The sequence below is a fragment of the Carcharhinus amblyrhynchos genome, chromosome 16 (genome assembly GCF_965287045.1).
Source record: "Carcharhinus amblyrhynchos chromosome 16, sCarAmb.v2.hapA, whole genome shotgun sequence".
NCBI lineage: Eukaryota > Metazoa > Chordata > Chondrichthyes > Carcharhiniformes > Carcharhinidae > Carcharhinus > Carcharhinus amblyrhynchos.
In genome coordinates, this window is record NC_137339.1 from 53006767 (window position 1) to 53022736 (window position 15970).

Below are 15970 nucleotides of genomic sequence, written 5' to 3' on the forward strand. Positions count from 1 at the left end.
CCACACATCTTTGAACTGTGGGAGGAAACTGGAGCATCTGGAAGAAACCCGCACAGACCTGGGGAGAACCTACAGGCTCCACACAGGCAGTCACCTGAGGCCAGAATTGAACCTGGTCCCTGGTGCTGAGGCAGAACCACTGCCACCATGCTGTCCCATCTTGCTGTGTCACCTAATTCACTAATATTTTTAGGGTAAGTAGCCCCACTACCACCTTTTTAGAGGAAAATAAATGCAGTGCCAAGAAAATCAGTTTAAAAATGGAATAATGCAGTCTCGGTCAACCCATCTTTTGAAAGTAATTGGAATTATTTGAAAAAATATTTATTTTTATTTCTGTCTCCCATTTTGCTTATCTCAATAAGGAATACTGAAAGGATATAACCTAACCATTTTTTTCTTTCAATGTATATCCAGGACACAGGTGTCGGCAAATCCAGCATCGTTTGGAGGTTTGTAGAAGATAGCTTTGACCCAAACATCAATCCCACAATAGGGTGAGCAGCTCAAAAAGTTTTTTTTAAGATGTGTTTTGAGGATGCATACTGTCCTACTCCTGAATGTTGTGTAACTTATTATGATTTCTGGCCTGTATTTAGGGCTTCCTTTATGACAAAGACGGTGCAGTATCAAAGTGAGTTGCACAAGTTTCTGATCTGGGACACAGCTGGCCAGGAAAGGGTAAGTGAACAAAGAACAACCCAGCATGGGAAACGGGCCCAACGAGCCCGCACCGCCATCTTAACAAAGCATTTTCCTACACCTAACTTGCCCTGTGTGTATGCTAATGGTACCCCTATTGTAACCAGATTCAGGGGAGAATAGTGTAGGGTCAATTTGGTACACCAATCAGCCTAAAAACACATCTTTGGGGTGTGGGAGGAAACCAGAGCACCTGGAGGAAACCCACGCAATCACAGGGAGAATGCGCAAACTCCCACAGACACTGGCCCAAATCCGTGTATCTGCACAGCTAGCAGTGATAGTCACTGAGCTGTTGTGGTGCCCATCTGCTGGTCCAGGTTTAAGCACACAACACGACGCGAAGTACTAGGCCGCTCTCAAAACATCCAAGAGCAGCCCACACACAACCCACCATGTGCATGCCCCTCGTTTGACAACAAGGTGGACCGACACACCTGCGGATTAAAAGAGACAAAACATTAACATGTAGTATTACATTTCCAGTATCGTCCCGAGGCTCTGACCCTTTTTAAAACTGTCGCCTATAACCCTCCATCCCTGTGTCACTCGTGCCTGCCTAAGTAAACCTTAAACAAGTCCAGCGTGCCTGCCTCAACCACCTTACTTGGTAACGCATTCCATACCCCCACGACCCTCTGTGTGAAAAATCTCTCTCTAGTATCCATATTATACTTCTCCCCCCTCACCCCTTGTGATATTTGTCTCCAATCTAGGAAAAAAGCCTGCCACTGTTGACTCTATCCATTCATTATTTTATACACCTCTATCAGGTCCCCCCCTTAATCTCCATCTTTCTAAGGAGAAAAGCCCCAGTTTACCCAATCTTTCCTCATATCCCAGTCCTTCCATACCAGGCAGCATCCTGGTAAACCTCCTCTGCACTCCAGGGTCTCCACGTCCTTCCGGTAGTAAGGTGACCAGAACTGGACGCAGTACTCCAAATGTGGCCTAACCAACGTTCTGTACAACTGAAGCATTAGATGCCAGCTCTTATACTCTATACCCCTTCCTATAAAGGCTAGCATTCCATAAGCTTTCATCGCAACCTTCTCCACCTGGGTTGCCACCTTCAGAGACTTGTGCACTTGCACACCCAAGTCCCTCTGCACTTCTATACTCTTAATTGGTCTACCTTTTATCATGTAACTCCTCACTGCATTATTCCTTCCAAAATGCATCACCTCACATTTGTCAGGATTAAATGCCATCTGCCATCTATCTGGTCAGCATACTAGCCTATCTATATCCTGCTGTGTCACCTGATAATCTTCCTCACTATCCGCCAATCCTGCCATTTTGGTGTCATCTGCAAATTTGCTGATCACACCACGTACACCCTCTTCCAAGTTCTTTAAATATATTACGAAGAGAAGAGGTCCCAGTACTGAGCCCTGCGGCACACCACTGGTGACAGACCTCCAGCTTGGAAAGGACCCTTCCACTACTACTGTGTCTCCTGTTGCCCAGCCAGTTTGCAATCCATCTAGATACCTGTCCCTGTATCCCATGTGCCTTAACCTTTTCTACCAGCCTACTGTGAGGGACTTTGTCAAACGCCTTACTGAAATCCATATAGATGACATCAACGGCTTGCCCATCGTCAACCGTTTTTGTCACCTCCTCAAAAAATTCTACAAGATTCGTAAGGCAAGACCTCCCCTGAACAAAGCCATGTTGCGTATCCCTAATCAGATCGCAACGCTCCAATACTTATACATCCTATCCCTAACAATTTTCTCCAACAATTTTCCTACCACCGATGTCAAACTCACCGGCCTCTAATTACCAGGGTTATCCCTACTGCCCTTTTTAAACAGCGGTACCACATTAGCTATCCCCCAGTCCTCTGGGACCTCACCTGTGTCCAAAGAAGAGACAAAGATTTGCATCAGAGGCCCAGCAATTTCATCTTTCACCTCCCTAAGCAGCCTGGGATAAATGCCATCAGGCCCCGGAGCTTTATCAGTTTTTATGCTACCTAAAAACCCTAACACTTCCCCCTCGTAATGGATATCTCCTTCAACTGACCTACAGCTCCCTCCAAGACATTACAAGATACCAAGCCCCTCTCCTTTGTGAATACCGACGCAAAGTATTCATTCAGGATCTTCCCTCATTCCCTCAGACTCAATGCATAGTTCCCCTCCTTTGTCCCTAAGAGGACCTATTTTCCCTCTAACCACCCTCTTGTTCCTAATATAAGAGTAAAATGCCTTTGGATTTTCCTTAATCCTATCAGCCAAAGCCATTTCATGCCCCCTTTTCACCCTTCTAACTCCCCTATTAAGCTCCCTCCTGCTCTCTCTATATTCCTCCAGTGCTCTCTCCATTCCCAGTTGTTTAGACCTAACATATGCCACTCTCTTCTTCCTGACCAAGTCCTAAATATCCCCTATAATCCACGACTCTCTGATCCTGCCTTTCCCATCCTTCCTCTTTACCGGCACATGTCTTTCCTGCAACATTATCAGTTTGCCCTTGAAAGCCTCCCACTTGCCAACCATGGACTTGCCCGCTAACAACCCCTCCCAATCAGTGTCCTTCAGCTCCTTCCTAATCCGGCTATAGCTCGCCTTCCCCCAGTTCAGCACCCTCCCCTTCGGACGGCACTCATCCTTTTCCATTTTTATCCTAAAGTAGACAGACTTGTGGTCACTGTTAGCCACATGTTCGCCTACTGCAACCTCAACCACCTGCGCCGGCTCGTTACCCAAAACTAAATCCAGTATAGCCCCCTCCCTAGTCGGGCTAGTTACGTACTGCTCCAAGGACCCTTCCAGCACACATTTTACAAATTCCTCCCCATCCGTACCCCCAGCTCTAGGCACCTTCCAATCCACTCCAGAAAGATTAAAGTCACCCACTACAACCACCCTATTCTTTCTGCACCTATCTAAAATGTCTCTACAAATGCCTTCTTCCACTGCCCTTGGGCTGTTGGGTGGATAAAATGTAGCTTGTTTCCTCTGTTCAAGAAAGGAACATAGAACATAGAACATTACAGCGCAGAACAGGCCCTTCGGCCCACAATGTTGCGCCGACCAGTTACAAAACAATGACCCACTAACCTAAACCAATCCCTTCTCGTCCATAAACCTATCCACGGATCTCTTAAACGCCCCCAAACTAGGCGCATTTACAACTGCAGCAGGCAGGGCATTCCAATCCCTCACCACCCTCTGGGTAAAGAACCTACCCCTGACATCCGTCCTATAACTACCACCCCTTAATTTAAAGCCATGCCCCCTCGTGCTAGATTTCTCCATCAGAGGAAAAAGGCTATTACTATCCACCCTATCTAAACCTCTAATCATCTTATATGTTTCAATAAGATCTCCTCTTAGCCGCCTTCTTTCCAGCGAAAACAACCCCAAATCCCTCAGCCTCTCCTCATAGGACCTCCCCTCCATACCAGGCAACATCCTGGTAAACCTCCTCTGCACCCTCTCCAAAGCCTCCACATCCTTCCTATAATGTGGGGACCAGAACTGCACACAGTACTCCAAGTGCGGCCGCACCAGAGTTGTGTACAGTTGCAACATGACGCTGCGACTCCTAAATTCAATCCCCCTACCAATAAACGCCAAGACACCGTATGCCTTCTTAACAACCTTATCTACTTGACTCCCAACTTTCAGGGATCTATGTACACATACACCTAGATTCCTCTGCTCATCCACACTATTCAAAGTCCTCCCGTTAGCCCTATACTCGACACATCTGTTATTCCTACCAAAGTGAATTACCTCACACTTCTCCGCATTAAACTCCATCCGCCACCTCTCAGCCCAGCTCTGCAACCTGTCTAAGTCTTCCTGCAAACTATGACACCCTTCCTCACTATCTACCACACCTCCGACTTTGGTGTCATCAGCAAACTTACTAATCCACCCAACTATACCCTCATCCAGATCATTAATAAAAATTACAAACAGCAGTGGCCCCAAAACAGATCCCTGAGGCACACCACTCGAAACCGAACTCCATGATGAATATTTACCATCAACCACCACCCTCTGTCTCCTATCCGCTAGCCAGTTCCTGATCCAATTCCCTAGATCACCCCCAATCCCATACATCTGCATTTTCTGCAGAAGCCTACCATGGTGAACCTTATCAAACGCCTTACTAAAATCCATATACACCACGTCCACTGCCTTACCCCCATCCACCTCTTTGGTCACTTTCTCAAAAAACTCAATAAGGTTAGTAAGGCACGACCTACCCGCCACAAAACCATGCTGACTATCTCCAATCAATTCTTTACTCTCCAAATAACTATAAATCCTATCCCGAATAATTTTTTCTAAAACCTTGCCCACAACAGAAGTGAGACTCACCGGTCTATAATTCCCAGGGAAGTCTCTGTTCCCCTTCTTAAACAATGGGACAACATTCGCTAACCTCCAATCTTCCGGTACTATACCAGAGGCCAACGACGACCTGAAGATCAGAGCCAGAGGCTCTGCAATCACTTCTCTTGCCTCCCAGAGAATCCTGGGGTAAATCCCATCCGGACCAGGGGACTTATCTATTTTCAGACCCTCCAGAATATCTAGCACATCCTCCTTATCAACTGCAACACTGTCAATTCTACTCCCCTGCAATCCAGTGTCCTCCTCAGCTATATCCATGTCCCCTTGCGTGAACACCGAAGAGAAATATTGGTTCAATGCCTCTCCAATCTCCTCCGGTTCCACACATAACTTCCCTCTGCTGTCTATAACTGGCCCTAATTTTGCCCTAACCAACCTTCTGTTCTTAACATACCTATAGAACGCCTTAGGATTCTCCTTAACCCTATCAGCCAAAGTCTTCTCATGTCCTCTTTTAGCCCTTCTTAGCTCACTCTTCAACTCCCTCCTAGCCAATCTAAAGTTTTCTAGTGCACTACCCGAGCCCTCACGTCTCATCCGAACATAAGCCTCCTTTTTCCTCTTAACCAACGAAAAAACTTTTTTGGTGCACCACGGTTCCCTAGCCCTACCAATTCCTCCTTGCCTGACAGGGACATACCTATCACGGACTCGCAGTAGCTGCTCCTTGAAAAAACTCCACATTTCAGACGTTCCCAGTCCCTGTAATCTCCTAGTCCAACCTATGCTTCCTAATTCTCTCCTAATAGCCTCATAATTACCCTTCCCCCAGCTAAAACCACTAGCCCGAGGTTCATTCCTATCCCTTTCCATCACTAAGGTGAACGTAACCGAATTGTGGTCACTATCACCAAAATGCACACCAACTTCCAAGTCTAGCACCTGGTCTGGCTCATTTCCCAGCACCAAATCCAATATAGCCTTACCTCTAGTTGGCCTATCTACATACTGAGTCAAAAAACCTTCCTGCACGCTTTGTACAAAAACTGACCCCTCTAACGAGCTAGAGCTATAACAATTCCAGTCAATATTAGTAAAGTTAAAATCCCCCATAACAATTACCCTATTACTTTCACTCCTAACCAGGATCGTCTCCGCAATCCTTTCCTCAACCTCTCTAGAACTTTTAGGAGGTCTATAAAAGACCCCCAACAGGGTGACCTCTCCTCTCCTATTTTTAATCTCCGCCCATACTACCTCAACAGACAAGTCCTCATCAAACTTCCTCTCTGACACTGTGATACAATCCCTGACCAATAAAGCTACCCCTCCCCCCCTCTACCTCCTTCTCTACTCCGACTAAAACATTTTAACCCCGGGACCTGCAGCAACCATTCCTGCCCCTGCTCTATCCATGTCTCTGAAATGGCCAAAACATCGAAGTCCCAGGTACTGATCCACGCTGCAAGTTCATCCACTTTATTGCAAATACTCCTCGCATTAAAGTATACACATTTCAAACCCTGCTCCACCCCACCCCTGCGATGCTGTGCATTGCAGTCCCCATCTAGAAAAAAGGGATAATCCAGGAAATTGTAGACTGGTGAGTCTGACGGTGGTTGGTGAGCTATTGGAAAGGATTCTTCGGGATAGGATTTGCATACATCTGGAAAAGCCTGCCTAATTAGGGAAAGTCAGCATGGCTTTGTGCGGGGCAGGTCATGTCTTACTAACTTGATTTTTTTTTTCAATGAGGTGATGAAGGTGATTGAGGGTGAGGCAGTGGGTGTTGTCTATGTGGATTTTGTTGAGGCTTTCAACACGGTCGCTCGTGATAGGCTTATCCAGAAGATTAAGATGCATGGGATCTGTGCTTGGATGGCAGCTCGGATTCAGAATTGACATGCCCAAAGAAGTCAGAGTGTTGGTGGAGGGGTGTTTTTCTGGCTGGTGGTATTCCTCAAGGATCCGTACTGGGATCCTTGTTGTCTGTAATGTATATAAATGACTTGGATGAAAACATAGATGGGTAGGTTAGTAAGTTTGCAGGCGACAGAAGGATGGGTGGAGTTATGGATAGTGTAGAAGGTTGTCAAAAGATACATTGGGATATAGATCAGTTATAGATATTGGCAGAGAAATGGCTGATGGAGTTTAATCCAGGCATGTGTGAAGTGCTGCACTTTGGAAGATCAAATATTAAGAATAAGTATTTGGTTAATGGCAGGACCCTGAACAGCATTAATGTGCAGAGAGATCTTGGGGTTCAGGTCCATAGCTCCCTGAAAGTTGCCACGCAAGTAGATAGGATAGGTAAGGAAGGTCATAAGACAAAGGAGCAGAATTAGACCACTCAGTCCATCAAGTTTGCTCTGCCATTCAATCATGGCTGATTATTTTTCTCATCCCCATTCTCATGCCTTTTCCCCATAACCCCTGATCCCCTTATTAATCAAGAATCTATCTATCTCTGTTTTAAAGACACTCAATAACCTGACCTCCATAGCCTTCTGTAGCAAAGAGTTCACAGTTTCATCACTCTCTGGCTGAAGAAATTCCTCCTCATCTCTGTTTTAAAGGGGATCACCCCTTTAGCCTGACGATGTGGACTTTGATTTTAGTTTTTTCCTACTAATGGAAACGTCCTCTCCACGTGCACTCTATCCAGGCCTCGCAGTATCCTGTAAGTTTCAATAAGGTCTGCCCTCATCCTTCTGAACTCCTTAAAAGAGGCCAGCAGGGTACAGAACCAGATTCCTCGACTGTTCCACATTCAACAAGCTCTTCATTCCAGGGATCACTCTTGTATTCCTCCTCTGGACCCTTTCTAAGGCCAGCACATCCATCCTTAGATATGGGGCCAAAAACTGCTCACAATACTCCAAATGGGATCTGACCAGACCCTTTTTCAACCTCATAAGTACATCCCTGCTCTGGTATTCTAGGCCTTGCGACATGAATGCAAACATTGCATTTGCTTTCCTAACTGCTGACTGAACCTGAACGTTAACTTTAAGAGAATCTTGAACAAGGACTCCCAAGTCTTTTTTTTGTTTTTGATTCCTAAGCATTTCCCCATTTTTTTAAAAAAATAGTCTATGCCTCCATTCATCCTCCTAAAGTGCATAATCTCACACTTTTCCACATTGTATTCCATCTGCCACTTCTTTGCCCACTCTCCTAACCTGTCCAAATGCTTCTGCAATCCCCCTGCTTCCTCAATACTACCTATTCCTCCACATATCTTTGTATCATCTGCAAACTTAGCAACAGTGCCTTTAGTTACTCCTTCCAAATCATTAATGTATAGTGTGAAAAGTTGTGGTCCCAGCACTGACCCCTCAGTCACCAGCTACATTCCTGAAAAAGACCTCTTTATCCCCACTCTCTGCCTTTTACCAGTCAGTGAAACCTCTATCCATGCCAGGAATCTTACCCTTAACACCATGGGCTCTTATCTTATTTAACAGTTTCCTATGCAGCACCCTGTGAAAGGCCTTCTGGAAATCTAGATAAATCACGTCCGTTTGTTCTCCTTTATCTAACTTCCTTGTTACCGCCTTGAAAAACTCTTAACGGATTTGTCAGACATGACCTCTCCTTGACGAAGCCATACTGACTGGGTCCTATTTTATCATGCACTTCCAAGTATTCTGCGATCTTATCTTTAATAATGGACACTAAAATCTTGCCAATGACTGAAGTCAGGCTAACCAGACTATAATTTCCTGTCTGCTGCCTCCCTCCCTTCTTAAACAGCGGTGTTACATTAGCTATTTTCCAGCCCTCTGGGACCCTCCCTGCCTCCAGTGATTCCTGAGAGATCACCACCAGTGCCCCCACAGTTTCCTCAATGATCTCTTTTAGAACCCTGAGATGTAGTCCATCTGGCCCTGGTTATTTATCCACTTTCAGCTCTTTTCAGCTTCCCAGAACCTTCTCCTTAGTGATGGCCACTTCACTCACCTGTACTCTGATTCTTCTGAAGCTCTGCATCCCACTGGTGTTTTCCATCTGACTGAGGCAAAGTAACTATTCAGTTCCTTTGTCATTGCTTTGTTTCCTATTCCTATTATTACTACTCCAGCCTCGTTTTCCACTAGTCCAATGTCCATTTTTGCCTGTCTGTTATGTTTTATATATTGAAAAATAAAGTTCCCTATCTTTTATATTACTTGCTAGCTTACACTCACTTCATCTTCCCCCTGACCGCCTCCCCCCCATTGCTTTTTAGCTGTGCTTGCTTTTAAAGGCTTCCCCATCTTCTGGCTTCCCACTAATCCTCACCATGTTGTATGCTTTCTCCTTTGCTTTTATGCTGTCTTTGACTTCCCTTGTCAGACGTGGATGCCTTGTCCTTTCCTTAGCATGTTTCCTCCTCCTTGGGATGAACTTCTGTTATGCCTCCTGAATAACCCCCAAAAACTCCTGCCATTGCTGATCCACTGTCTTCCCTTCTACGCTTACTTTCCAATCAACTCTGGCCAGCTCGTCCTTACATCTTTGTAGTTACCTTTATTTAATTGTAATACCATTACATCTGATTTCAGCTTCTCCCCCTCAAACTGCAGGGTAAATTCTATCATATTGTGGTCACAGCTCCTGAGGGTTCCTTCACCTTAAGTTATCTAATCAAATCTACATTATACATCACCAAATCCAGAATTGCCTGTTCCCTAGTAGGCTCTGTCACAAGCTGCTCCAAAAAAAGTCTCTTGGACATTCCACAAATTCCTTTTAATCATAGAACCCTACAGTGCAGAAAGAGGCCCTTCGGCCCATCGAGTCTGCACTGACCACAATCCCACCCAGGCCCTACCCCCATATCCCTACATATTTTACCCACTAATCCCTCTAACCTATGCATGTCAGGACACTAAGGGGCAACTTTAGCACGGCCAATCAACCTAAGCCACACATCTTTGGACTGTGTGGACTATCTGAGTGGGTTTCCTCTGGGTGCTCCGGTTTCCCCCCACAGCGACCCAAGCCGGGAATCAAACTCAGGCCCCTGGAGCTGTGAAACAGCAGTGCTAACCACTGTGCCACCCAAGATCCTTTACTTGGGATCCACTACCTACCTGATTTTCCTCGTCCATCTGCATATTAAAGTCCCATGATTATTGTAATATTGCCTTTTTTATATGCCTTTTCTATCTCCTGATTTATTTTCTGCCCCAAATCCTGACTACTGCTGGAGGGCCTGTACATAATTCCCATCAGAGTCTTTTTACCTTTGCGATTCCTCAACTTTACCCACAGAAATTCTATGTTGTCTTACCCTTTGTCACTTCTGGCTATCGCTTTAACTTCATTCCTTATAAACAATGCATCCCGTCCCCTTTTCCTGCCCTTTTGATAGGGCACATATCTTAGGATATTTAGATCCCAGTGCTGATCCCCTTGCACCCATGTCTCTGTGATGCCCACAACATCGTACCGGCCAATTTCAATGTGCACAACAAGCTCGTTTAACTGGGAGTGGGAGTCTCGGTTCATTGTCCTTGCATATATCAGTGGCATTATTAATGCAGCTGGAGTTTTAAAAAAAACATTGGCAGTAGGAATAGATTAAGGAGGCCTTCTGCTATTTAGTACAACCATGGCTGATTTTCTGCCTCCCTACTTCCCAGATCCTTTGATTCTGAGGGACCAAAGCTCTCAATATCCTCCTTGCAACTTGCATTTTTCATGCAAGTGGGAAATATTTATAATAGTGGGACATATTTCTAATACGGAGTGAGGGAATGGAAGATGAGTCGTAGGGAAACTGCCATTTAGCAGCCTTCTGGTTTCTGTAGCTATGACTGATATTTCATTCCCTCATCCTGCAGTATAAATATCTCCCATTTTCTATGCCTTTTAGCTTTGACAAAGGGTCATCTGGACTCAACGTCAGCTCATTGCTCTCAAAGAACAACACAGCATGGGAAACAGGCCCTTCGGCCCAACGAGCCCACGCTGCCATTTTAACATTGAGTGCCCTCCTCTACCCGTGACCTTTGTCTCCACCTATTGGGGAAGACTAATTTAGGGACAATTTGTTACACCAATCAGCCTAAGAGCACGTTTTTGGGATGTGGGAGGAAACCGGAGCACCCGGAGAAAACCCACGCAATCACAGGGAGAATGTGCAAACTCCCGCAGACACTGGCCCAAATCCATGTATCTGCAAGCAAACAGTGATAGTCACTGAGCTGTCATGTTGCTCGTCAGATGGTTCAGTTTAAGCGTACATTAACGATGTGAAGCACTAGGCAACTCTCGAAGCAACATCCAAGAGCAGCTGTCGCATGACCCACCACGTGTACGCCCCTTGTCGGTCAAGGCGGACCGAACCACCTGTGAAGTACAAGATAAGACATCAATAAACATGCAAAACTTAGACATTTACGGAATCCCCAGAAGTGCAGAAATAAAGCAAGTGAGCCATGAAATATGTTGGAAGGTCCATAGGAATCAGTTGATTCCCAGGGACGTCCCAAAGCTCTTGATCTTTATTTAGAAAAGTCTCCTGTATCCCTCCATCTCTATTCCGCTCATGTGCCTGTCTAAGTAAGCCTTAAACAACCTCAGCGTGCCTGCCTCCTCCACCCTACTTGGCAGTGCATTCCAGGCTCCCACCACCCTCTGTGAAAAACCTCCCTCTAACATCCAAATTATACCTCGCACCCCCCCCCCACCCAAGCCCGTGGCCCCTTGTAATTATTGTATCCAACCTAGGAAAAAGCTTACCACTGTTCACTTTATCTATATCCTTCATGACCTTATACACCTCTATTAGATCTCCCCTCATCCTCTGCCTTTCTAAGGAGAACAGCCCCAATCTACCCAATCTTTCCTTGTAGCTCAGGCCTTCCACACCAGGCAACATCCTGGTAAACCTCCTCTGCACTCTGTCCAGAGTCTCCACGTCCTTCCGGTAGTAAGGCGACCAGGGTTGTAAACTGGACAGTATTGCAGTTGACAAAGGAGGATGTGCTAGTTATTCTTGAGGGTTTGAAAATAGATAAGTCCCCTGGGCCGGACGGGATCTACCCTAGGATTCTCTGGGAGGCAAGGGAGGAGATTGCAGAGCCTCTGGCTCTGATCTTCAGGTCGTCGTTGGTCACCGGTATAGTGCCAGAAGATTGGAGGTTAGCGAATGTTGTCCCATTGTTTAAGAAGGGGAACAGAGACTTCCCCGGGAATTATAGACCGGTGAGTCTTACTTCTGTTGTGGGTAAGGTTTTAGAAAAAATTATTCGGGATAGGATTTATAGTTATTTGGAGAGTAATGAAATGATTAGAGATAGTCAGCATGGTTTTGTGGCGGGTAGGTCGTGCCTTACTAACCTTATTGAGTTTTTTGAGAAAGTGACCAAAGAGGTGGATGGGAGTAAGGCAGTTGACGTGGTGTATTTGGACTTTAGTAAGGCGTTTGATAAGGTTCACCATGGAAGCCTTCTGCAGAAATTGCAGATGTATGGGATTGAGGGTGATTTAGGAAATTGGATGAGGAATTGGCTGGCGGATAGGAGACAGAGGGTAGTGGTTGATGGTAAGTATTCGACATGGAGTTCAGTTACAAGTGGTGTGCCTCAGGGATCTGTTTTGGGGCCACTGCTGTTTGTAATTTTTATAAATGATCTGGATGAGGGTATAGCTGGGTGGATTAGTAAATTTGCTGATGACACCAAAGTCGGAGGTGTGGTAGATAGTGAGGAGGGGTGTCCTAGCCTACAGGGAGACTTGGTCAAGTTGCAGAGCTGGGCTGAGAGGTGGCGGATGGAGTTTAATGCAGAAAAGTGTGAGGTAATTCACTTTGGCAGGAATAATGCATGTGTAGAGTATAGGGCTAACGGTAGGACTCTGAATAGTGTGGATGAACAGAGGGATCTAGGTGTATGTGTACATAGATCCCTGAAAGTTGGGAATCAAGTAGATAGGGTTGTTAGGAAGGCATACGGTGTCTTGGCGTTTATTGGTAGGGGGATTGAATTTAAGAGCCGCAGCGTCATGTTGCAACTGTACAAAACTCTGGTGCGTCCGCACTTGGAGTATTGTGTGCAGTTCTGGTCCCCACATTATAGGAAGGATGTGGAGGCTTTGGAGAGGGTGCAGAGGAGGTTTACCAGGATTTGCCTGGTATGGAGGGGAGGTCCTATGAGGAGAGACTGAGGGATTTGAGGTTGTTTTCATTAGAAAGAAGGCGGCTGCGAGGGGACCTTATTGAAACATATAAGATGATCAAAGGTTTGGATAGGGTGGACAGTGATAGCCTTTTTCCTCGGATGGAGAAAGCTAGCACGAGGGGGCATAGCTTTAAATTAAGGGGTGGTAGTTATAGGACGGATGTCAGGGGTAGGTTCTTTAGCCAGAGGGTGGTGAGGGATTGGAATGCCCTGCCTGCTGCAGTTGTGGATGTGCCTAGTTTGGGGGCGTTTAAGAGATCCGTGGATAGGTTTATGGATGGAAAGGGTTTGGTTTAGGTTAGAGGGTCATTGTTTTTTAACTGGTCGGCGCAACATCGTGGGCCGAAGGGCCTGTTCTGCGCTGTAATGTTCTATGTTCTATGTTCTGGAACTGGACGCAGTACTCCAAATGCAGGCAAACCAACGTTCTATACAACTGCAACATTTGACGCCAGCTTTTATATTCTATACCCCTCCCTATAAAAGGCAAGCATACCATAGGCCTTCTTCGTCACCTTCTCTACCTGTACTGCCACCTTCAAGGACTTGTGTACTTGCACCCCCAGGTCCCTCTGCATTTCTATACTCTTAATAGGCCTACCATTTATCGTGTAACTCCCCCCTACATTCTTCCGAAATGCATCACCTCGCATTTATCTGGATTAAATTCCATCTGCCATTCCTCTGCCCAGTATACCAGCCTATCTATATCCCGCTGTATTGCCTGATGCTGCTGCTCACTATCAGCAAGTCCAGCCATCTTTGTGTCATCTGCAAACTTGCTGATCACACCACTTACTCACTCTTTCAAGTCATTTATGCATATTACAAATAACAAAGGTCCCAGTACTGAGCCCTGCGGCACACCACTAGTAACAGACCTCCAGCTAGAAAAGGACCCTTCCACTACTACTGTCTCCTATTACCAAGCCAGTTCTTAATCCATCTAGACACCTGTCCTTGTATCCCATGAGCCTTAACCTTTTCCTCCAGCCTACCATGAGGGACTTTGTCAAACGCCTTACTCAAATCCATGTAGACGACATCCACAGCTCGTCCTTTGTCAACTGTTTTTGTCGCCGCCTCAAAAAATTCTATCAGATTTGTAAGGCACGACCTCCCCTTAACAAATCCATGCTGCCTATCACTAATCAAATTGCCACAGTCTAAATGCTTATACATCCTATCCCTAAGGATCCTTTCCAACAACTTCCCTACCACTGACGTCAAACTCACTGGCCTATAATTACCCAGCTTATCCCTACTACCCTTTTTAAACAACGGTACCACGTTCGCTATCCTCCAGTCCTCTGGGACCTCACCTGTGTCCAAAGAAGAGACAAAATTTGCGTCAGAGGCCCAGCAATTTCATCCCTCATCTCCCTAAGCTGCCTAGGATAAATGCCATCAGGCCCCAGAGATTTATCAGTTTTAATACTACCTAAAGACCCTAACACTTCCTCCCTGGTAGTAGATATTTCCTCTAACGAGTCTACAACCCCCAAGACAGTACCTGACAACAGGTCCCTCTCCTTCGAGAATACTGACGCAAAGTATTCATTCAGGATCTCCCCCATTCCCTCGAATTCTAGGCATAGTTCCCCTCCTCTGACCCTAAGGGGACCAATTTTTCCTCTAACCACCCTTTTATTCCTGACATAGGAGTAAAATGCTTTTGGATTTTCCTTAATCCTGTCTACCAAGACCATTTCATGCCCCTTTTCGCCCTTCTAACTCCCCGTTTAAGCTCTTTCCTACTCTCTCTGTATTCCTCCAATGTTGTCTGTTCCCAGTTGCTTAGACCTAACGTACGCCTCTCTTTTCCTCCTGACGAAGCCCTCAATCTCCCTAGTTATCCATGGCTCCCTGATCCTACCTTTCCCATCCCCCCTCTTAACCGGCACGTGTCTTTCTTGCACCCGTTTCAGCTGTCCCTTTAAAAGACTCCCACATGCCGAACGTGGACTTATCCTCAAACAACCTCTCCCAATCAGTATCTATAAGTTCCTGCCTAATCCAGCTGTATCTAGCCTTCCCCCAATTTAGCACCCTCCCCTTTGGACAGTACTCATCTTTTTCCTTACAGATGCTGCCAAAACTGCTGAGATTTTCCAGCATTTTCTTTTCATGCTGCATATACATCTAGCTTTGTGTCATCGACAGCCTTCGACAAAGAGTCAGAGTAATGTATCCAAGTCATTCATATAGATTGTATATGTTGAAGTCCCAGCAATGATCCTTGCAACTTTGTACTAGTCATAGCCTGCTAACTTGAAAATTCCATCCCTACTTTTGTTTCTTGTTTGTTAACCAATCTTCCATCTATGTTAATATAACCCAAATTTCATGATTTCTTGCATATTAATTCTGACCTGAATGGTCTGAGTAAGAAATTTGACTTGGCATTTTATCCAGCAAACAACAGGGGAATAGCTTCAACAAGAAGGATCCCTCCCACTCTTTCCTTTCTGTTTTAGTCAATATTGAATGTGTTAATGTTTACTTTCACATCATACTTCCTGTTTTTTTTTCCTGATCCCTTCTAAATCCAAAATAATTAAACATTTATGCAATACCAAACGAAGTGGGGAGATGGGACTAAAAGGGTGGCTTATTGCAGCCAGCATGAGTCCAAAACTTTTTTGGCAATGTTTATAATCTGTAGTAACATGTCATACTGTGACAGGTAACCAAATGTGCTGACTTCTCTGCTGCTTACTGACCAAAGACATAATGGCCCAGATTTCCTGATATTATTGGCTCAATGGAGCCATT

General features: G+C 45.5%; 1 protein-coding gene across 1 annotated transcript in view; it reads left to right on the forward strand.

Moving 5' to 3' along the window:
• The window catches only part of rab22a (RAB22A, member RAS oncogene family), a 104584-nt gene that overhangs the window by 52006 nt on the left and 36608 nt on the right, over positions 1 to 15970 (forward strand). Inside the window, exons 2-3 of the mRNA XM_080205093.1 lie at positions 418 to 497; positions 600 to 681. Coding sequence (XP_080061219.1) covers positions 418 to 497; positions 600 to 681 — 162 coding nt within the window. The remainder of the gene's footprint in view (positions 1 to 417; positions 498 to 599; positions 682 to 15970) is intronic.